This window comes from Leptopilina heterotoma, unplaced genomic scaffold, assembly GCF_015476425.1.
Source record: "Leptopilina heterotoma isolate Lh14 unplaced genomic scaffold, ASM1547642v1 Lhet_44, whole genome shotgun sequence".
NCBI lineage: Eukaryota > Metazoa > Arthropoda > Insecta > Hymenoptera > Figitidae > Leptopilina > Leptopilina heterotoma.
Window position 1 is genome coordinate 248,601 of NW_025111084.1, and position 23,182 is coordinate 271,782.

The 23,182-nt window shown below is 24.7% G+C and overlaps 1 protein-coding gene and 1 long non-coding RNA gene across 8 annotated transcripts in view; one reads left to right on the forward strand and one right to left on the reverse strand.

The window, feature by feature from the left end:
* LOC122506921 overlaps window positions 1-17,484 on the forward strand; it is a 27,719-nt gene extending 10,235 nt beyond the window's left edge. Inside the window, exons 5-9 of one of the 4 annotated variants that reach the window (XR_006302050.1) lie at window positions 13,999-14,135; window positions 14,515-14,885; window positions 16,353-16,501; window positions 16,792-16,951; window positions 17,075-17,484. This is a non-coding gene — a long non-coding RNA (uncharacterized LOC122506921). Of the gene's footprint in view, window positions 1-13,998; window positions 14,136-14,514; window positions 14,923-16,352; window positions 16,502-16,791; window positions 16,952-17,074 lie in introns of all 4 variants that reach the window. The other 3 variants (XR_006302051.1, XR_006302052.1, XR_006302053.1) reach the window with 3 other exon arrangements.
* LOC122506912 (monocarboxylate transporter 4) lies at window positions 379-22,773 on the reverse strand. Of its 4 annotated transcripts, none has more exons than XM_043619334.1 (11): window positions 21,918-22,773; window positions 10,320-10,614; window positions 8,324-8,467; window positions 8,010-8,215; window positions 7,535-7,763; window positions 5,341-5,807; window positions 4,883-5,123; window positions 4,622-4,797; window positions 4,204-4,426; window positions 3,778-4,025; window positions 379-2,314 (listed from the first exon to the last, which is right to left on the reverse strand). In XM_043619334.1, exons 1-11 carry the CDS (start codon window positions 21,993-21,995, stop codon window positions 2,165-2,167), a joined length of 2,457 nt encoding a protein of 818 aa, XP_043475269.1. In that variant the 5' UTR covers window positions 21,996-22,773; the 3' UTR covers window positions 379-2,164. The 4 variants fall into 4 exon arrangements, with proteins under 4 accessions (XP_043475269.1, XP_043475271.1, XP_043475273.1 ...); XM_043619336.1 differs by having other exon boundaries at window positions 5,341-5,789; window positions 21,918-22,768; XM_043619338.1 differs by lacking the exon at window positions 21,918-22,773 and adding an exon at window positions 17,152-17,289.
* Between the last annotated feature and the right edge of the window lie 409 nt (window positions 22,774-23,182).

Below are 23,182 nucleotides of genomic sequence, written 5' to 3' on the forward strand. Positions count from 1 at the left end.
AGTGCAAATGGAATTTTTAAATTAAAGAATTAAAGCTTTCGAAAAGTTTTGATAAAAACGATTTTTACGAATTTTTTAACAATTTTTTGAAAAAGTGGTTTTTATAAACTTATGCAATAAATTTATGATGGATAATAAAATACTTTAGCAAATTAATTATCTGATTATTCATTAATTATCTTATTTACATTTATATTTTCTAGTTTTTCATTCTATTTTCAAAGAGTAAGTTTCAAACAAAATTTTTTTTTTTGATATTTTCAATTTGAAAATTAAAAACAAAAAACATTCACTGCTGAAAATAAATCATTAGATTTTTTTTTGTAAAAATTAAAACGGTGATGAATAATTGAGGTTTATTAAAATTAGTCTTGAATGTTTTCATTAATAAAAATTCTTTTCACATTAAAGCTATGGCTTTGTACATCAAAGACAAATGAAATTATGTGATTTTACTAGTCATGATAAATGACAATAAAATATATAAAATTAAGAACATTAAGATTTCGCTTACGAAGCTTCAAGCAAAATCGATTTTTTCAAAGATCTTAATGTTTTTTTTCTTTACTGATTTCCCCTAAAAAGCAACAATCAAGACTCGATGTGTCACAATATTCGAGTGTGACAAAAAGTCAACTTTCTTACACATACACTTTTTCTCTCCGATTCATTCTTTCTCTCACATACAAACATTACTTTATTGAAAATTTTCCAATCACCTCCGTTTTTGATTATTTCTAAATTAACTAAACGTAAAAATATATTTTTACTAATTCTCCTATATTTAAATACCTTTTTTCTTCTTATTTCTCATTAGAGAGAAAAGGATTGTTTCTTTAAGTTTATAAATTATTTTCAACAATCAGAGAAAAGAGGTGAGTGAAAAATTTCCAAGAACAGAAAACTTTAAATTTAAATTTAAATCATCTTCAGTAACTAAGTACTTTTAACAAGATTTATATACATTATTTTGTTTACATATATTCATATATTATAAATCACATAATATCAATAATAATTCTTCGCTATTTGCTTTTTTTTAAGTCACAGAATTAGTTAAACAGCGATTTTTCTTTTCGCTATTCACTTGTGTTTGTGGTGTGTGCCTCGTGTAGCATAACAAAATATTAGTCGCTTATTAGTTTTTTTCCCTGTCAATTAATCCTTCAATTTTTTTCAATTTTTAAAATTTTTTTTAAATCTTTCTTTATCAAAATTGACGGATTAATGAATGAAAAACTAGCCGTTAATCGGAATCTCGAACGTGAAAGTTGATTTATTTTCGAGATCTGCTTTATTTCTGCAACAATTTTTGTATCAAATTTCAATTTATTTTAAAGAAAAATTTGATTTGAAATTCGTCATTATGACATACTGATTCGCAAATTTTGCTGTTATCACAAATCTCTATATTTACAAGAGATGTTCGTTCCGCGGCAGCGTTGCTTTTATTTTCTGCGTGTTTCTAAATATGTAATAAATTGATTGATTCACTCAGTCACGTCGATCTTATGTACAATTTTTTTTTTTTTTTTAAGTGCAATTAAAACATCGGTTTGCCGCGAATAATTTAAGCCTAGGAATTATAAATCGAAATATAGATAATGAAAACTCTAAAATTGTAAATTGAAACGTAGAGAATTGATAAAAAAAAAAATTTACGTTTCTATTTACTTCTATATTTTTTTTTATATATAATATATTTTTTCTCAAATCTTAACCGATATGCACGTGCAAAAGCGCATTTTTTGTTTCACGATTTTTTCTTTCGAATTTTTTTTTTTATACTGACGTTCGATACTGATTAAGTTACTTAAAGAATCTACACTTCGACAGAGGCCGATTTATGAACTAAAAAAAACCCTTTTTACCCGACGGAGTTTTATTTTTTTTTCAGGCTTTGGTCAATTGCAGTCGATATTTTTTCATTTTGGTGCATTTTAAAGTGCTTTTTTTTAATAACTCCGAGGGGAATTTTTTTTCTTTTTTTTTAGTTAAATTTGTGCTTTGTTCGTTCTTGTGGTATTTTTTTAGACAATTATGAAAAAATACCGTTATTAGTTGGCCTTCTCCAAGAAACAGCTCTATCACAGAATGGCTTGGAGGGGAGGCAATTTTTCTAATGATGAAAGTAGAAGAAGAACCAGAAAAGCTCAGAGTATGATTATAAAACAGACTCAATCTGTTTGATTTCTTTTTCGGGTGGATCAACTGGTGACGGAGCAGTTTCCACAATTTCTGGAATATCGTCTTCGTTTTCTTCTTCAATATCTTCATCGATAGGTGTTAATTGATCTAATACCAAAGGCTGTGTCTGGAAATTGTTTTTATAATTTTCAAAAAGTGTCAACATATTTTGTATATTATAATTATCAATTTTTTATTAAAAAAATAATTAGTACATTCAGGAATCACAGACTTTCACCTTTTTTTCAATTTCTAGAATTAACCGATTCCGTTAATTTTCACCTACTTCGTAAACTTTTTATATTATTTTCAATAAAAACTAGTTTTTAAAATTTTTTAACTAATTTTTAATTAATATATATTTCAATAAATTAAAATTCTAAAATGTTGAAACTTTCATTAATTCAAATCTTAATTGACTCTGAATTTAAATCGTCAAAATTTTTAATCTTTTGAAATCAGTATTTCATTTTATTTTCAAATAATCTCAAAACCGATTGATCTAAATCTTTTCCCAAATTTAAACAAAATATTTGTAACTTTTATAATTTTTAATCTGAAATAATTGAATGATTGCTTAGAATTTTATTAAAGAAATTTATAATAATTAAATACCTACATTAAAGAAATTTGGTTTTGCATTGTATGGAAAATAATTTAATTTCTACTCGAAGAATATTGTTATTTTTAAAGATAATTGGATTTTTGGAAAGAATGATAGTAAAATATTTGAAAATAATTGAAATTTTGCAAGGAATGTAATTAAAATTGTACTGAAAATAATTCAACTCTTATGAAGAATTTTATTAAAATTTTCGAAAATAATTGAATTCTTTCGAGAACTTTAATAAAAATTGTATTTAAAATCAATAAATTTTTTCTAACAAATTTAATGATAATTTTATTGAAAATAATTTGATTTTTACGAAGAATTTTATTAAAATTTTTGAAAATAATTAAATTTTCTTGACGAATTTTATTTTCTTTTAAATTGAAGGATAATTGAATTTTTGCGAAAAAGTTTTTGTTACTTATGAAAATAATTTGTTTCTTACGAAGAATTTTATTAAAATTTTTAAAAATAATTGAATTTTTGTGAAGAAGTTTATTTTTTTTTAAATTGAAAAATAATTGAATTTTTGCGATAAAGTTTTTGTTAATTATGAAAATAGTTTGATTCTTACGAAGAATTTTATTTAAATTTTTTAAAAATAATTGAATTTTCGTGAAGAAGTTGATTTTTTTTAATTGAAAGATAATTGAATTTTTGCGAAGAATTTTATTAAAACTTTTGAAAATAATTGAATTTCCGTGAAGAATTTTATTTTTATTTAAATTGAAGGATAATTGAATTTTTGCGAAGAATTTTGTGTTACTTATGAAAATAATTTGATTCTTACGAAGAATTTTATTAAAATTTTTGAAAATAATAATTCAATTCAATAATTAGAATAATATTATAATTTTTTTGTCACCTATTCTTAGAAAATAATCCACCTTTCATCTTATTTAAATGGAAAAAGTTACTGTGATCCCTGAGAACATGAAATTTTATCTGTTTACAGTAGTAAATAATTAAAAAAATTTTACCTGTGGGGCAATGCAAGTTTTCATCATTGGCGCCATAAAGCTGGTAATGGTGCTCAAAAGAAACAAAAATCCTGCCATGTAAAATGTTACACTGTAACTTCCGGTAGCATCATTAATTGCACCAGCAATTGGTGGCCCTATCATTGCTGCTGCTCCTCTAAATAAAATTAGTAATCCAAAAGCATTGGTTAGTTTATCCAATCCCAAAAGATCCACCAGGATAATTGACGTTAGAGAAATATATCCCGCTGTAAAAATAATAAAATCAAGTGTTAATTAATAACATTAACATTTTTAATTTATAATTATATTTTTTCTTCCAATATTACAAAAATTAGACTTTTTATTATTGTATTTTTCGATATTTATATTATAATTTATAAACATCAAAAAATTTTGTAAATTGCAAACAAATTGTGTCCTTACATATTGCGAGTCCAAAGAAAACACTGGCAGCCACGTAGCCGCCATAAGAATAACAGAGTGGCGTCGCAGCCAGTGAAAAGGAACAAACTATCAAGCAGATATTATTCAAAAGTAAAGAGTTGACTTGCGGAAAGTCTGCAATATATCCACAAGCAATACGCCCAACGATGTTTGTAATTCCAATCACAGAGAGCAAGAATGTCGCCAAATTCTTATCAATTCCCTAGAAAAGAATTTTTGCATTTAATTATTTTTCATTCTACGTTTAGGGACAGAGTTGACACAAAAAATTAATTTTCTTTTTTTCCTGATTTTTCCCTGATTTCCAGACAAAATTTTGACTTTTTCCCTGACCCTAAAGAATATTCTGACCTGTGACAACCCTCTGAATATAAATAAGAATAGATTTTCTATTTACATCATTTTCAGCAGCTCTCGGAAGGTATACAAATGGAATATACGTGGCAGCCATTCCAAAAACGTTGCTTATGCCAATCATTAGAAATACGGGATTTTTCAGTAGTGTCATGTCCAGCATTGTTCCCAAGGCTTCTTTAAAAGAGTTCGGCAACACCAAACAAGGGCATAGAGGCTCTAAAAGAAGAAAAGAAATTTAGTTTTAAAGTATAACAAATGAACAACTAAAATTCTTTTTATGATAATCAAAAATGCTACGTACGTTGAGGTCCTTTTTCAAAATCACCATCTCTAACGTCTCCTCGCATTGATTTCGAAAGAGAAATGACACTTTGACGATAATTAGTGAGAGACTTTTGACTCTGATACTCTGGCAAATTAACTACACTACCACTATAAAAAATATCTTTCCGAGATAAGGGACGAACTATCATAGGCTTCTCCTTTGGCATTGCCTGTCTCAGACTTAATTTGCTCGTCGTAAAAGTTATGCTCTCTCCATCCTGAAAACGTGAATAATCGAGAATTAAAAAACAAATATGTAGTAACAATAGTATTTTAGTAAAAGTGAAATTAAATTTTTAACTCAACTTATTAATTGAATTTGAAATTATTAAATTTCGAATTCAATTAATAAATTGAGTTCCAAATTCAATTAAAAGTTGAACTTCGACTTGAATTAATTAATATAATAATAATAATAAAATACCAAATACTCACATCTAATTCGGTATTGTTATTTCGAGAACCCAACATACTGCTAACGGAAAGTCGAAGATGCAAACTCTTTCTAATATCTCCATTCGAATTCAATGTGGATCGGGAATTTTTAATTGCACTAAGGCTTGGCTTATATCTTTCACCTGTACTTGTTTTTCGTATTCTATCGAAAAATGGCACAGAACCATTTTTCGGCAATCCTTGAACGTGTGTTGTGAACGCCGGTTGCGATGCATTTCGTGGAATGACAGTTTTATTGAATTCATCAGCAGGTTTATTATCCAAAACGTCCTTTGTTTGTTCTTTGGTATCATCTATGGCTTTTTTACTTTTTGATTTGGTTGACGAGCTCTTCAAATCCATACTTCCACTGTTACTTGTCGCTCCACTTGACGAGTGCTCCTGCACTTTTACCTCAGAAATTGTCGGTAGAGTCGGCACAGTTGGTACTGGAGTCAGCGGAGTTCCTTTTATAATATGAGTATCAATTAATATAATCGACACAATTTATTTCATCAATTATATGCAAAGACTTTCATTCATTTTTCATTTACGATTAATCTTTTTGTAAAAAGATAAAACAAAATGATATTTCGAATTGCAGGGATCGAACTAGATTCGTAAATTACTAAAAGGCCCGTAAAATTGCTTCAAGTCCGTGAAATTCAGTTTTTTTAAAAAAAAAGTCTATAATTTGGTTGAGAAAAGACGAAAAGTTCGTAAATTGTACGATACAATTTGGAGAATTCTAAAGAAATTACAATTGATTGCAGAAATTCAATTATTTTCAAAAGTAATAAAATTCTTCGCAGAAATTCAATTATGTTAAAAAATTTTTAAAAGTTTCTCGTCAAAATTTCAATTATCTTTAGAAATAATTAAATTCTTCTCCAAAATTCAATTATTTTCCAAAATTTGAATAAAATTCTTGGCAAAATTTCAATTATTTTCCAAAATTTTCCTCACTTCGATGATTTTTAATATCTACCCTTTTAATAAAATTTTCCAAAAGAATTATTAATTATTTAAAAAATATTTAATAAAATTCTACGCAAACCTTTCATAAAAATTTCACAGAAATTCAATTATTTACAACATTTTTTATAAATTTCTTCGCAATCTTTCAATTATTTTCATAAAGAATAAAATTTTTACAGACATTCAATTATTTTCGTAAATAATAAAAAATAAAATTAATTGAATTTTGAAAAGGTTTCAATTTAAAATCTTGGAAAATCTGAATGTTTCATTATTTTTAACTAACAATTGTTTGGAATTAATGTTTTTGAGAAAGTTTAATTGCGGATTTCTTTGTGGAAATTATTTCAAGTTTTTATTTTTTAATCTAATATATTTAATTGAAGAATTTACGAATTATTGAAAATTTGTAAAATTGAATTGTAAACAAATGAATTGAAAAATTTTCAAAGAACTTTTTCAAAAATTATTAAAAATAAAGCATTTATAGTTGAATTTTCTAATAGAAATTGATTTAAAAATGAATTTTAGTTAAATATTTAGATAATAATTGAATACTAAAAGCAATAAAACGTGAATTTTTTAAAATAATTGAATTTTGAAATTAATTTTGTTGAAAAAGTTGAATTGAATTTTTTTTATATTATTTGAAGTTTTTATTTTCTATTATATATTTAATTAAAGAATTTACGAATAATTGAAATTTCATAAAATTGAATATTGTAAACAAATGAATTTGAAAATTTTCAAAGAACTTTTTCGTAAATTATGAAAAATAATCGATTTAAAGAAAAATTTTAGTTAAAAATTGAATTGATAATGATTTTATCACTCGGTCATCTTTAATTATTATAAAACATGAAGAAATATCTTCATGTTTTATAGTTATGCAAAATTTAATTTATACATAGTTTTAAATAAAATGTTCTCTTATTTTACTCGGATTTGTCATATTTTTGTCAGTAATTGGTCCGTATTTTTTCATTTTTAGTCCATAATGTCCGTATTTTTAAATTCTTTTCTCTGGTTCGAGCCCTGGAACTGTATTTCTTTTTTTCAATTTTCTTTTTTAAATACAATTCGAAATAGCTGAAAAAATCTTTTGAATTTCCAGAAAACTTTAATTACTCATAAATGAAAAATTATGAAAGTATTTCTATAAAATGAAATTGACTTTTAAATTCTGGTAAATTTTGAGTTAAGTTAATTTTCCTACCAGGCACTAATTGGTCTAAGTTGAAACTGGAGTGTACGCCAGGGTCAATGTTAATTGGCATTTTCATTCTCTTCTCCATGGATCCGTCTGGAAGTTGTACCATAAAATACGATCCTCCAATGCTTCCACGTTCCATTTGAAATCTTTTCTCCTCCGCCATTCTTTGAAGTAGCGGTTTCACTGACGATGGTTTGGCGTATTCCAGAGGCCTCATCAACGCTCCGAACACCTAGAAATTAAAGAATCGAAATAATATAAATAAAAGATATAAAAATAGCTAAAAAAAATAGAAAAAGTAGATAAACATTAATCTATCAAACTAATAAAAAATTAGAAAAAATAATAAATATTTGGAATAATGAAATATTAATCAAAGAAATAAAAATTAATAAAAATTATAGTTAATTGAAAAAGTAATATAAGTATCAATAATTGTAAAAACTGAAGATAAAATAAGAATTTTTATTATTCTTACCACGCAATTAAGTATAAGACCAGCTAAAATTAAATTCGCTCCCTGCCATTTATACTCCGTAAGTAAAATTTCTGCAAGGGACGGAAAAAAAACAGTTCCAAATCCTGATCCACAAACAGCTATTCCCGTGGCTAATGATCTCTTTGTTTCAAAGTAATATCCTACACAAACTACAGCTGGCAAATAAATGAGACCAAAACCAATACCTAGTAAATGAAGAATCTATATTTTAGTTAAACAGTCAATAATTATCATTTAAAAATATTTATACGGCAAAAAAAGTATTTTAAATAGAATAATTCTTTTTTACATACCTCCTAATACTCCATACGTTAAAATTAGCATATTGATGGATTTTGAAAAAATTGACAAGACAAATGCAATAGCACCAATACAACTACCAGCTATGCAGACATTTCTACAGCCATACTTATTTGTTAATGCGCTGACAATAGGACCTGAAAAAAGAAAAAAGGATCAGTTTTCGAAAAAAAGAATTACAACATTTATTTATTCTATAGAATAATATCAGGGTGTCTATTATTTTCGTTCAACAAAATTCCCGGTTATTTCCCGTCTTTGTTCTAATATTTCCCGGTTATTTTTTCTCATCAAATTTAAATTTATTTGATTTCTAACATAAATAAATTCGGAAAATTGTTAACTTCTTTCACCTTAATAAATAAATCTACAAATGGTTTCAAACATTTTTATTAGAGTTTTCATGAATAATTAAATTCTTTTGCCGAATGTCTTCAAATCTTTTGAAAATAACGTTTTTCTTATTGATTTTAATTAAAAATTTGAAAAATAATTGACTTATTTTCCAAAACAAAGAATTTTTTCAATTTTTTAAAATAATTTTGTCTGTTTATAATTATAATTGAAAATTTGATCAATTCGTTTTTATTAAAATGTATTGTACTAATTGAATTTCTGCAAAGAATTTTTCTATTTATAAAAGTAATTGAATCCTTCCACAGAATTTTATTATTTATGAAAATAATTGAATTTTTCTCGCAGAATTATATTAAAATTTTTGAAAATAATTGAATTGTGGCGAACAATTTAATTATTTATAAAGATAATTGAAATTTTGAGGAGAATTTAAACAAATTTTGAAACATTATTGAATTTCTGCCAAGAATTTGATTACTTTGGAAAATAATTGAATTGTTTTTTAGAATTTTATTCAAATAATTGAATTCTTGTAAAAAATTTTTTTTAAAAATACATAATATTTAAAAGAATTTAGAAAATCTGAAGAATTTTGTTATTTATGGAAATAATTGAATTCTTGAGAAGAATTTTTTTACATTTTCTAGAAATAATTGAATTCTCAATTATTTTCATAAATAATAAAATTCTTTAACAAAATTCAATTATTTTCATAAATAATAAAATTCTTGGCAAAATTTAAATCATTTTTAAAAATTTCAATTAAATTCTATCCAAAAATTCAACTATCTTTATAAATAATATAATTCTTCGTATAAATTAATTTATTTTCAAAAATTTTAATACAATAAATTCTGCCAGAAAATTCCATTATTTTCATAAATAATAATATGGTTAGCAAGAATTTAATTATTCTCATAAATAATAAAATTCTTTTCAAGAATTCAGTTATTTTTAAAAATTCCAATAAATTCTTTGAAACAATTTAATTATTTTTATAAATAGAAAAATTGTTCGCCAGAATTAAATTATTTTTATAAATAAGAGAATATTTATCAGGAATTCAATTTGTTTTTAAATTTAAATAGAATTCTTAGCAAGAATTTAATTATTTTCTTCAATAATAAAATTCTTCTCAGGAATTCAGTTATTTTTAAAAATGTTAATTTTAAAAAATATTCAATTCAATAAATTAATATTTTTTGTATTTAAATAATTGAAATTCTGTGATGAGTTTTATTATTTGTGAAAATAATTGAATCCCTAATTATTTTCAGTTGAATTTTCCAAAATTTCTATTAATTCGATAATTTTTTTAAAATTTATTTACATACTAAATTTGAATCAGTGACTGATTTTTTACTATCAAATTAATTATTTTTAACTAATTCAAATTTAGAGAACTGTATAAATATCTATAAAAATAGAAATAAAAAGCGATTTTTTTAAAAACAAATTAAAGTAATAAAACTTTTTTTAATTTGGTGAAAAAATTCCCGGTTTGGCATAAAATTCCTGGCTTATTCCCGGTTTTTCCCAGTCAAATTAAATTCCCGGCTATTTTCTGGATTTCCCGGTTAGTAGACACCTTGTAATAATAACTATTAATTTATGGAATTGAAAAATAATCACCTGCGCTGAGGTATACGCCAGATAAAAGAGAACCAACCCATGCTGTTGTAGCTTGACTCTCATTAAAATGCAGAGCAAATGGTTGATGAAATTTTCCAAATGTATATGCTATTCCATCAACTATCATGTTACACATAAATGATGCAAATACCACAACCCAACCATAGCCACCGTCTGGTGGCGGTGGTATATCGTGGTAGTCACACAACGATACATCATCTTCGGGCGAAGTCTCATCAGCACCTCCATCTCCCGTTAATTTGGCTTGTTCCTCTACTGAGTACTCGCTTTCCGTCTGGAAAAAAGAACAAAAAACATTTTTAATATTTCAAATAAAACTGTTTTTCTCCAACACAATTATTATTGAAAATTCAAATTAAATATTATTTTCTTCTCCAATAAATTATTCAAATTTCAAATTAATATCAAATTAATGAATAAAATTTTTTCCCCTTGCTGAATGCAATATGTTGATTCTCTGAATCAACTTATGGGCAGTTCACCTTGATTACAAAAGAAGCAAGAAAATCTTGTTTTGATTTCATTCTCCTTGTTCTTTGTACTAGGCATTAATAATAATATTCGATTAGCTATTTAATCTCTCCATATTCTAAATTTTTTTTAATCCGATCTTAACTGATTTTTTTTAAACAAAAAAATTTTTTTCTATTCTATTTCCCTGTTGTAAATATGCGTAAATTACAAAGATAAGAAACAAAAGGAAATTTAACCTAAACAGAATTTTTTTAAGCAAAAGAGGAAAAAATTCGAATTACATATTTATTATTTATTATTATTTACTTATTATCTACAATAGTAATTTAAATTATTTTTTCAGTATTTTCAGGGCTCGAACCAGTGAAAGTATTTAAAAATACGGACTTTACGGACCAAAAATGAAAAATTACGGACCAATTACTGACAAATATGTTACCAGACCGAGTCACAAAATTTCTATTATTCGTAAGTTCTTCAATTAAATATAAATACTAGAAAATAAAAAATTGAAATAATTTCCAAAAATATCTGCAATTAAACTTTATCAAAAAAATTAATTTCACAGAATTCTTAGTCAAAAATATGAAAAATTCAGATTTTCAAAGATTTTAATTTGAAACCTTTTCAAAATTCAATTACTTCTCAAAATTCACGCTCTAATGCTTTTAATATTTAATTATAATCGAATTTATTATTCAAAAAAATAATTGAATTCTTACCAAGAGTTTTATTAAATTTTTTTTAAATAATTAAATTGCTGAGAAAAGTTTTCTTATTTATGAAAATAATTGAATTATTGCGAAGAATTTTATTTAAATTTTTAAAAATAATTGAATGTCTTAGAAAAATTTTTTATTTATGAAAATAATTGAATTTTGGAGAAGAATATTATTACTTTTGAAAATAATTTAAACTTTAATTTTTAAATAATTGAATTCTTTCGATGAATTTTAATACAATTTTTAAAAATAATTATATTTTTCGTAAAATTTGAATTAAAGTTGTATTTTAAATAATTTAAATTCTACAATGAATTTTATTATTTATAAAAATAATTGAATTCCTGAAAAGAATTTTATTATTTACGAAAATAATTGAATCCCTGACCCTGTAAAAATTTTATTATTTATGAAAATAATTGAATGATTGTGAAGAAATTTATAGAAAATTTGTAAATACTTGAATTCCTGTGAAATTTTTATTATTTTATGAAAATAAATTAAAGGTTTGCGTAGAATTTTATTAAAATTTTTAAAAATAGTCGAATTTCGGAGAAGAATTTAATTATTTCTAAAGATAATTGAAATTTTGACAAGAATTTTTAAAAATTTTTTAACATAATTAAATTTTTGCTAGGAGTTTTATTACTTTTGAAAATAATTGAAATTTTACAATAATAAGATCGAGCCCTGCAATTGTAATTTAAATTATTTTTTCAACATTTTCGATTGTTTTCAAAATCCATAAAAGTTTAGTAAAAAAAAGAATTATAATTATTTAAATTGGAATAATAAAACATCTATAATTATTATACCTATAAATGTATACACTGAAAAGGTGCTTATTATGTTGTAAATTATCAACAAAACAAAAAGCTTATAGCAAGTCAGTGTCAACATTTTTATTCCAGTAAGCTTATTTAGTGAATCATGATTTACAGTCACACTGCAGTGACCTTAAAGAATCGTGTTCATTCCTTTGTTCATTTTTTTTTTAATCGAAAAATAACTTCAAAGAAATTGCAAATTTCTTTAAATAAAACAACATAAATAAGAGAAAATTAGATATCGAAGCACGTGCTTTGAGTTAATTAACGTTTAGGCATTATGCCAAGGACACGATCAATGACCTCAACAATATTATTTTGTATTGCAAAGAAATTGTAGTAGGCGATCATGACTTTGTTAAAAACACTGACAATGCTGACAATTGACAAAACGCACGAGATTAGAAAATGTATTGTTAGGTTAGGTTTAGAGGGCGGATCCAATCAGCTGATTATGAATTTGTCAGCAGGACGTGTCAGATGTAAAAATTAACAAAATGTTAACAACTCCAAATTCCAAAAAAAAATTTGCTTAATTTTCGACCTTGTTCATGCATTCGACATTTCGACCCAATTAAAAGCACAATGTAATTACCTAATTACATTGGTTTACTAATGTTAATTTGTATGATGACAGATTAGCACGTCACAAATTAATAAACAATAATAAGAGTTTTGCAAATTTAAATAAAATCTCATAATTACTAATGTGACATTTATCAATATTGACAGAAAACATAACCTAAAAGTCAAAGAAACAAAGTAAATGATTCACCAACAACTGTCATGGGTATTGTTTGCTCACGTGTTTTATCATGAAGTCTCTTAAGAATGAAATGTTTTGTTTTGAACCTTACCGTGCTTATTTTACGAACTCTTCGTGAGCCGTATTGGCTATACTGTGATTTGAGCGACACTCGTGACATTCTGCACTTTATTTTCTTTTCAAGAAATATTCTATTAATAGTAATAGGTGAGACACTGATGCGCGTAAAGCGTTTCGAAACAAATAGAATCAAAAGCCATGATTTTTGTTTTTTAATCCAAGGAGATATTTTACTCTTCGTTACTTGCAACAACTTTTTTTTCACGATTCACACAACAAGCCATTTTAAACAATCGAGCCATATATACAAGAACGCCACGGGCAAACAAGGTTCGATAACCGAGGCACTGTCATGATGCATCCTGCGTGTAAATTTAATTTTAATTTAAACTTCTATATTTATATCACATCACCCTCCACACATTCGATCTTCTTTTTTTCCCTCCCTGCTGGAAAATTGAAAGTCGACTCCAAATTCACTGCAGTAAAATTATTATTGGGAGCAAAGAAAAATGTATTTTTTAATTAATTACATTCCTTTTTGATAAAACACGAGTTTACAGCTTCTTGATTGAGTAATGGATGTTTATCTTGACACAATTTTCATAACGCATTGATAATAATTAAATTATATACATTGTTTGTATATATATGTCGCATATACAAAACATATTTCGTGATTTTTTGAGGTTAGGTTGTGTTAGTTGTTTGAGAAGGACAGTTTGTAGAAACTATACAGGATATTGTATACATATAATAATACACTATACAGATAAAAATAAATAAAATAGTTGCACTCTACTCTGTAGTCAGTTACATACTGCACGCAGCTCGACGTACCCCACTCTTTTGTGACGAACTCTGCGTTCAAAATTATGACGTGTTCTGCATCATTGTGTATTTAAAATACAATTAAAATCACAAAAACAAGGAAGCGTTCAAATTGGTAACTATTTTTTCAATTTTTTATTTTTATAATTTTCCAATTTTTATTAATAAAAGTTTATAATTATTGTAATTGCAAATTTTTTATAATAATAATAATAATAAAAAAATGAAAGTTTTTTTTGACAAAAATTTGTATTTGTTGTCTTTCAAAAGAAAACAAAAGGAAAAGTATTTTTTAGAAAAGATAAATAATTTTCAAGTTCTTAGTTTTTAATAAATTTAATTTAATAAAAAAAAATTGAATTTAAAGAAACAGAAAATTTTTTCTCTATTGGAATCGATAGTTAAAAAATTGTTATTGTTTCATAGCACACGAAGGTCGTGAGTTTAAATGCCTTTCTCACGTTTTTTTAATTATACATTGTTTCGACTTTCAGGTGTATTGGCAGATAATTTGAAAATTACACAAACAATAAAAATGCGGACAAAAATGAGGAAATAATCTACAACGAAGAAAAAATTCGAAGGTTTCGAAAGGAAAAATTGAAGAGAAATTCTTGATAAAGAATTATAGAATGAGAGAAGAAAGTTTGTGGAAAATATTTCCCACGAGCAGGCGGAGAAATAAATGTCGAAATAATTTTTTTTAAATGAAAATTATTTTTGTTTTGAAAGTGAGATACAATGCACTCGCACGTTATACGCAATGTCGTTTTATGAATTAATTAGATAACGAGCAACGACAATTAGAACTGGTAAATGGCCGAATGAAAACACCATCTGCTTCTCATCTCAAGTGAAAAAATTGGTAGCAAAGTCTTTTGATGAATCAGGAGTTCAAACAAGTGATTCAACTCGCATTTAGTTTAGCTAAACATTTTAATAAAAATGCATTCCATAAAATGCTTTTGTAAATTAAATTTAATCTCGACATAAATTCTTGGATTATCGTTTCTTTTTTTCGTATTTTTTTAATTGTTTCGTATTTTTTCTTTTTGTATATTTTCTCGTATTTTTTCTTTTTTAGTATTTTTTCGAATATTTTTTGTTTCGTATTTTTTCTTTTCTATATTTTTTTCCCTTTTTCGTATATTTTTTTGTTTCGTATTTTTCACTTTTTCTTATATTTTTCTTATCTTACTTTTCCCCTTTTTCGTGAATTTTTCTTTTTTTTTTGTATTTTTTCTCTATTTTTTTCCTTTTTCGTATATTTTTTGTTTCGTATTTTTCCTCTTTTTTGTATATTTTGTATTTTTTTCTTTTTCCTATATTTTTCTTTCTTTTCGTATTTTTTCCCTTTTTCGAATTTTTTTATTCAATTAAAAAGAAATTGTTTTTACTTTTTTTTGGGTTCAAATAAAAAATTAAATGCGAAAATTCAAAATGAAATTTTCAACTCGGGAAAAATTTTTCACTTTTAGCATTTTAGAAATGAAGGAAAAAAAATTCATTACAAATAGAAGATATCGGCCAACGTTACCGGTTTGATAAAACACAAACTGATAAAATACACTAAAGATAGATAATTTTATCAAGATTAGCAATTTATCTCGATTTTAATATACATATATATGTATGAAATTGTAAATGTTGTAGTTTAGTAATTTTATTGGTAAATTTTATCATTGAAAAAAGAAATTAAATACGAAAACTATAATTTAATACCAAGTCCTCCTTGAAAAGTCTTGAAAGTTTAGTTTTAAATATGTGCAATATTTAAAAAGAAAATGCAAGATAAGGTATTGAATTTTATAAGAGAAAAATTATCAATCGCAGTTGCCGATATTTTCTTGACCGCAACCCACATTCTCTCGTGCACATTTACTTTCTATGGCGCCTTGTACAATAAATTATGACACGCGTGTACCTATTCTTCTTCTTCGAGAAAATTATTTTATTTAGATAATTATTTATTTTATTTAAATAATTATTTATTTAATTATTTTTATTCTAAATTCTATTTTTTTCTGTTAAATTTAATTATGAATTGATTAATTAATTTAAAATACTAAAAATATGAATAGGAAAAGGGAAAAAATACAAGAAAAGGGAAAAATACGAATAAAGGGGAAAAATACGAAAAGTAAAAAATACGAAAAAGGAAAAAATACGAAAAAGTAAAGAATACGAAAAAAAGAGAAAAGGAAAAAATACAAAAATGGAAAAATTCGAAAAAAGGGAAAAATACGAGAGAAAAGTACAAAAACAATTCGATTTACTAAATTTAATTCGAAATAACTCCCAGTGAGTAATTATTCATTAAATTGTCCTCAAGGTATTTTCCAATTAATTTAAATTGAAATAAACGTTTGAAAAAGAAAAACAGGCCCTCATTGACGAAATATTGGGACATTCTTTCAAGTAATTAAGATCAATTTTTATCAGTGAGGAATTTAAGTAACTGGTTCTTATCAAAAAAATAAGGTATTGAAACGATTTCGAAATTTTAGATTAAACAATTGATTTTGACTTTTGAATCAAATCAAATCCCATTTTATAGACATTAAAATTTATTTTAATAAAAATTAAATTCAAAATAACCAGGAAAATAATATTCAACCGAGAATGTTTTGTTTTTCTATTCTAAATATTTAATAATCTTAAAGCGAAAATTAAAATTTATTTGCAAATTTAAAAGTAGAATTTTGATAAATTTTTTATATTTTTGGTAAATATTTAAAAGGACTTTTATTAAATGAGAATATTTGTTTCAGCGAAAGGATAATTGGATAATGAAGAAGAAGAAGAAGAGCGAGAAGAAAAAAAGAAAAATGCGGAAAGGAAAAAATGCGAGAACTGAAAGAGATGAGTAAAGACTGATTGTGATGAATAAGCTGAATGTGAATAAATACCGAAGTAAATTAACAATAGAAGGTAAACAAAATTCTCCATTTTTCGTTATTTTGAATAAAAGCGAAAAAGTGATTAAATATTTTCTTTTTTAAGTCAAAATTTTGCCTTTCTTTGAATAAAATAACATTTTTTTTTAAATTTCAGAGAAACAACGAAAAAGGAGAAGAATTGTGAAGATTGAATGAAGATTGAAAATGAATTGAAGAAGAAGGTCACTGTACCTTATTTTTGGACGGCATGTTTTTAAAAAAGAGGAAACGAGGATCTATGGGGGAAGTCTCCTCTTCAGGAAGGGAAAAATAATTCCCAAATGGACACTGTCCAACTATTCAAGGGAACGAATGATATTAAAATGCGACAGTTTATCACTCAATGGACGTGCCCACTGTTAATTCCCCACTACCTAACACAACTCATCTGACTTTAATTCTCTTCCCCTCATATGGAGTGCCATCTTCATTTTCTGTTTTTCTTTTCTTTTCTTTTTTTTCTCTCACTTCTGCTATAATGTTGCCAACAATAAACAAAGCAAATTGCGATAGATAAGGTACAAAGTTCTAGTTGTTTAACATTGTAATTTTATATAGGTATGATAGCATGAGAATCTGTTGTATCCGTTTTATTGCCGGGGAACGATTGTTGTTTCTTTCATGAAATTGAGTAGTTGACGTCTAATAATCGTGATAACAATTGAGTTTAATAGTCGTAGATTTCTCAAGAGTGTTGAAAATTTATTTTAAAAAAAGGCGAATTATATTTTTCAAAATAATTTTCGTCAATTTTTATTTATTTACCTATTTTTTTTAATTTTTATTTATTTACCTATTTTTTAAAAATTTTTCTTTATTTATTTTAAATTTAAACATTCGCACATTTATTTATTTATTTATTTTTAAAACAATTTTGATCAATTTTAGCAATTTAGAAAATTGAAAATACTTTCGCCGTTTGTCAACTATAATTCCCTGTTATTTGAGTGAAAAGTTTTTCCTAATTTGAAGGAATCGTGATAAGTAAAGGGTAGTGTGGGTATAATTTAAAGCTTAGAGACATTATAAACTTGGATTTATAATTTAAGTCTTGTAAATGTGTCACTTTTTTTTAGCTGAAAGGCAAGAAAAAAATTAGAGAGAAATTTAAAACGATCGTTTTGATCTAATTTCTCTTTTATTGACAAAAAATTAATTTTTTCAGAAGATAATTTTTTATTTTCTTGGTTTTATTTTGAATGAATCGTTGGTATTCAATTTTTTATTTGAATAAATAAATGAGTCAAAGGTAAGAGAAAAATTATTTAATTTTTCCGTTATTAACAAAAAATATAGTTTTTTGGTCAAAATTAAAATTAAGTGGAAATTAAATGAAAACGATCATTTTAAATTTCTTTCAAATTTTTTTCTTGCCTTTAAGTTTTTTATTTAATTAAAAGAAATATTAATTCAAATATTTATTAAAAATCGTTGTTTTCCGATAATCTGTTCTGAAATTAGTTATTTACTTTTTTGTTTCCTAACTTTTTTTTAATAATTTTTCTTTTTTATTTATTGTTTTCAATTTTTAAACTAATGAATTAAAAATCTTTGAATTCTTGCAAAGATTTTATCAAAATATTTCAAAATAATTTTATTCCTTCGAAGAAGTTTTATTATTTATGAAAAGAATTAAATTCTTGCTAAGAATTTTATTAAAATTTTTGAAAATCCTAATTAAATTCTTTTGAAGAATTTTGTTTTCAATTTTTTTTTCAATTATTGGAGTTTCTTTAATAATTTTAATTGAAAATTTTGAAAGTAATTGAATTAAACAAAGAATTTTTTCTTAAATTCTTAAAATAATCGCGTCTGTTAATAATTGTAACTCAAAATTTGATTATTGAATTTTATTAAATAATTAGGAAATAATTAAATTAATACAGGAAATTTTATTAAAACTTTGAAAATAATTGGATTTTTGGGAAGAACTTTGTTATTTAAGAAAATAATTGAATGGTTTCAAGAATTTATTAAACTTTTAGAAAATAATTTAATAATTTAATAATTCTCTCGAAGAATATTATTATTTACGAAAATAATTGAATTCTCGTGAAGAATATTATTCAAATTTTTGAAAATAATAAAAAATTAATTAATTAAAAATTAATTTTTTTTAATAAAACAGAGAAATTAAATCGTCTAATTTTTTTCTTGCTATTCAGTTATTTATTCAATCAAATATAATTGAGAAATTTAAAAATTGTATTTTAAAAAATATTTTTTTTTAGAATAATTTTTTATTTTCTTAATTTTATCCGAGTGAATCGTATTCAGAACGATATAAATAACTCGTCGAATTTTTTTTCTTACGAAGAAAAAAAATTCGACGATCGTTTTGATTTAATTTCTCGTCTATTGAAAGAAAGGTGCATAATTTTTTCGAATTCTTTTCTTTTAGAAATATCCGTGAAAAAAGGATTCGCGTGATAAAATATAAATTTCATGCACGTGGGTGTAAAATTCAGTAAACAGTTTATTTGAACTTTTTTGCTGGTTAAATTTCTCGCTGAACTCATTGTAGAATTCATTTGCGTTTTGAGACTCTTTTTTTTAGCGCCAAAAATAATTTCGAACTCCCCTTTAGAAAGAAACACGCAGACAGAATGCAACGATCAATACTTAAACTCTTTCACTATATGTGCTTCATATATGAACAACTAGGTATCTGACATTACTCCTATCAATGCAACGGATTACTCAGGAAACGATAAAATTTCAATTAATTCTTAGAAAATATACATAACATGGTGGTTGAGATGCAATATCTCTCTAGTTCGTTCGTCATTGCAAAAAAAAAAAAAAAAAGGAAAATCGATATTTCTTTCATTATATAATTTTATATTATAGAGAAAAAAATCCATGTAGAATTAAGTTGGAATATAATTCGGAAAAAAGTAATTAATTCTTTCTTATTCCTAATTTTTTTGTAAGAAATAAATTTTATTTGTTAATTAAGTTTAGCAATTGGATTCTTGCAATTAAATTTGTGTAGTAATAGTTTTTTTTATTATATGTCAACAATGCAATTTTCTTGATATAAATAAGAGAAATTTTCTGCGCGATATCGCGTGTGTAATAAAACAATTTTAAGATTCATTAAAGAAAAATAAAATTCTACAAAGTTTGCTAAAATTTTTGATATCGTAAATTTGTAAACACTATTTTCTTTTGTTGCAAAAAGTGTATTTTAAATTTAATATTTCAAAGAGTTTAAAATACTGAACTATCTTATCGCTTTTTGTCCTCCTCGCGACTAAGATATAAATTGCATATTCTTAATCACTTCTCTATAAAGTTTATTTCGCCTCTTATACTCATTATATTCACAATTATTTGTTTTGTTGATTTTATTGTATTGCATTTCATTTTCTATTTCGCTTTTTATTTTTTATTTTCTTTTCCATTTAATTTGTTTTTTATTTTTTATTTTACGTTTTATTTTTTTTAATTTGTCTTTTATTTTTTCTATTTTATTTTCCATTTTATTTTCTATTTTATTTCGTTTTCCATTTTTTATTTCGCTTTTTGCTTTTTGCTTTTTAATTTTATTTTTAATTTTATTGCAATTTTTTATTTCACTTTTTATTTTGCTTCAATTATATTAGAACTTGAATAGGTATACTGTACTGTTTACGATTTTTTGTAATTTGCATTAATATAGGAGGAAAAATGTGTTTGTTTGATAATATCTGAGAAAAAAAATTCGTACAATTTGTTGAAAAAACTTACTGAAAAAAGAAAAATCGATATAATGAAACTGTTGCATGACTGTGATATAGGTGTTCTACAGTATAATGTTGGCATTAAATCATTTACGTTTTGTAATCATAAAATGTATACACAGTGATGATACGAGACTAATTTAAAGATAATTTCAGTTTTTATGCCTTTTTTCAAAAATTTTTATTTCACATATTTTTTTTCTTCTTGATTTCATTATTAATTCTATTTCAAATAGAGAAAAAAAGTGATTTATCTATTTAATGTACAATTAAAACATAAAGTGACAAAATACTCTTAAATTAATTTAGAAAATATTTTATTTGTGTTAATTTAAAATTATTATTTATTAAAATTATCATTATTAATTAAAATTATTAGGAATTAAAATTATTATTGTGAATTAAAATCATTAGGAATTAAAATTTTTATTGTGATTTAAAATTATTATTAGGAATTAAAATTATTATTGTTATCAAAAATTGTGATGAAAAGAGAAATTCGAAAGGAAAAAACTATCTAAATTGCGAATTCAGAATTTTGTTAAATATTTACGTCACTTAATGTCAAAGACTTTTTTTTATTTTTATTTAATTTTTTTTAAATTAATTAAATTATTAAAAAGAATTTTCGAGATTGTTTTGATTTTAATAATTCAAAATTTTTTTGATTCAATATGGAAAGTATAAGAGGCAAAGTAAACTTAAAATAGTAATCCAATCGTTTTTCCTCAAAGGCTCGTGAAAACGTTTAGTTTCGTAAAGAAATAAAATAATAAATAAAAATTTCTTTGTCCCGAATTTTCTTTTTTGCAATGTCATCTTTATATTTTTAGCAATATAAAAAGAACCGAAACGAAATTCTTTAAGATAATTTATTTTTAGAATATTGCTTCAAATTGAAAGGAAAATTACATTAAATTTCGAATTTAATTTCTAAGTAAAAAATACCCAATAAAAAAAATAGTAATTAATATTCTATTTATTAATAATTTCGAAAATTTCGTTTTATTGCGAGAAAATGCAACGAATATTTTGTGATAAATAACAGAAGATGAAAAATGGTGGGAAAATTGCAACCATCAGCAATAATTTTTCTAAATTTGTCATTTTTTGATTAAATTTTGAATAAATTTTGAAATAAATTTGGAATAATTTTATAATAGTCTTGGAATAATTTTATAATAATTTTGAAATAATTTTATAATAATTTCAGAAAACTGGATCAAAACTTACAACTTGATTCGAGGTAGTTCGTGGATTAATTTGTAGGCCATCATCTTCGCCAATTTCTCTACTACCGTTGGGGCCCATTTATGCACCCTTAGATTTTTCTAAATTTTTTATAAAAAAAATATCAAAAGAAAAAACAAAAAAAAAAAAATTCGACACTACTGTCACTTGTCAAAACCGGAACAATTCACTTTATCCCGCGCTTCCCATTTCTGCGGGCTGTTCCCGAAAATCGTTTTTTTTCGGTTTTTCCGCTCTCTTTTTCTCTTTATTATTTCCTTTTTTTTTAAAGAAAAATTAAAAAATATTTTTCCTATCCCCTTTTTGGAACAGTGAAAAAGTAAATCTGAACTCTTTCTGTAATTCCAAATAAAATAATTCGAGGACAGCAGTTGGCGGTTCCTCCTCCTGGGCAAGGACGCCGACGCATCGGCGCCTCCGCGACCTTCTCAACACGCTTTTTTAGAAATAGAAATTTATTATTGTTTGTTCATTATTTTCTTCATTAAATTTTTGTTTTTAAATAAGATGTTTGTCGACAATTTATTGAATCACAATGATTTTAAACGGGGGATGGAAAAAAAAGTGGATAAAATTTTTAAAGGCGAACCCTGGGGCCGCGGCGCCCCGGGATCAATATTGGCCGTCCTGGCCTTTTACTCTGGTTTTCGTTGAAAACTATCGAGCACGCGCGTATACTCCTTCACCCCCAACCTGATCGATCTCGGACAGATTCTTTCTTTATACAAAAAAGCACTCTGTTCGTGTGCGTGGGGGAAGAAGATGATTAAAAAAAATCGGCTAGAAAATTTCTACTTTACATATTGATCACAAAAATTCACAAAAAAATTTATTTATTTAAACATTTAAATATTTTTAAAATATTTTTTTTAAACAATACACCCTGAATCAAAAGAAATTTTTTTCCCATTTTCTTCATTTTTAGAGCTCGAACCAGTGAAAGTATTTAAAAATACGGACTTTACGGAACAAAAATGAAAAATTAGGAACCAATTACTGACAAAAAATATAACCAGTCCGAATCAAATAAGAGAATATTTTACTGAAAATTATAAATTAAATTTTGCATAACTAATATAAAACATAAAGACATCGATCACTCCGAGTGACTCGGAGTGATCGATTTCTTCATGACTCTTTGTATTAATTCAATTATTTTCAAAGATTTTAATACAATTCTTCAGGAAAAATTCAATTATTTTCATAAATAATACAATTTTTCGAAGGAATTCAATTGTTTGTAAAAA

Coding starts and splice junctions, on each gene's coding strand:
- LOC122506912 (XM_043619334.1), bottom strand. CDS start 21,995: ATGGGCCCCAACGGTAGTAGAGAAATTGGCGAAGATGATGGCCTACAA. Junction 4,798..4,882: donor TTTTGAAAAAGGACCTCAAC/GTACGTAGCATT, acceptor TTCTTCTTTTAG/AGCCTCTATGCCCTTGTTTG. Junction 2,315..3,777: donor AAACTTGCATTGCCCCACAG/GTAAAATTTTTT, acceptor AACAATTTCCAG/ACACAGCCTTTGGTATTAGA.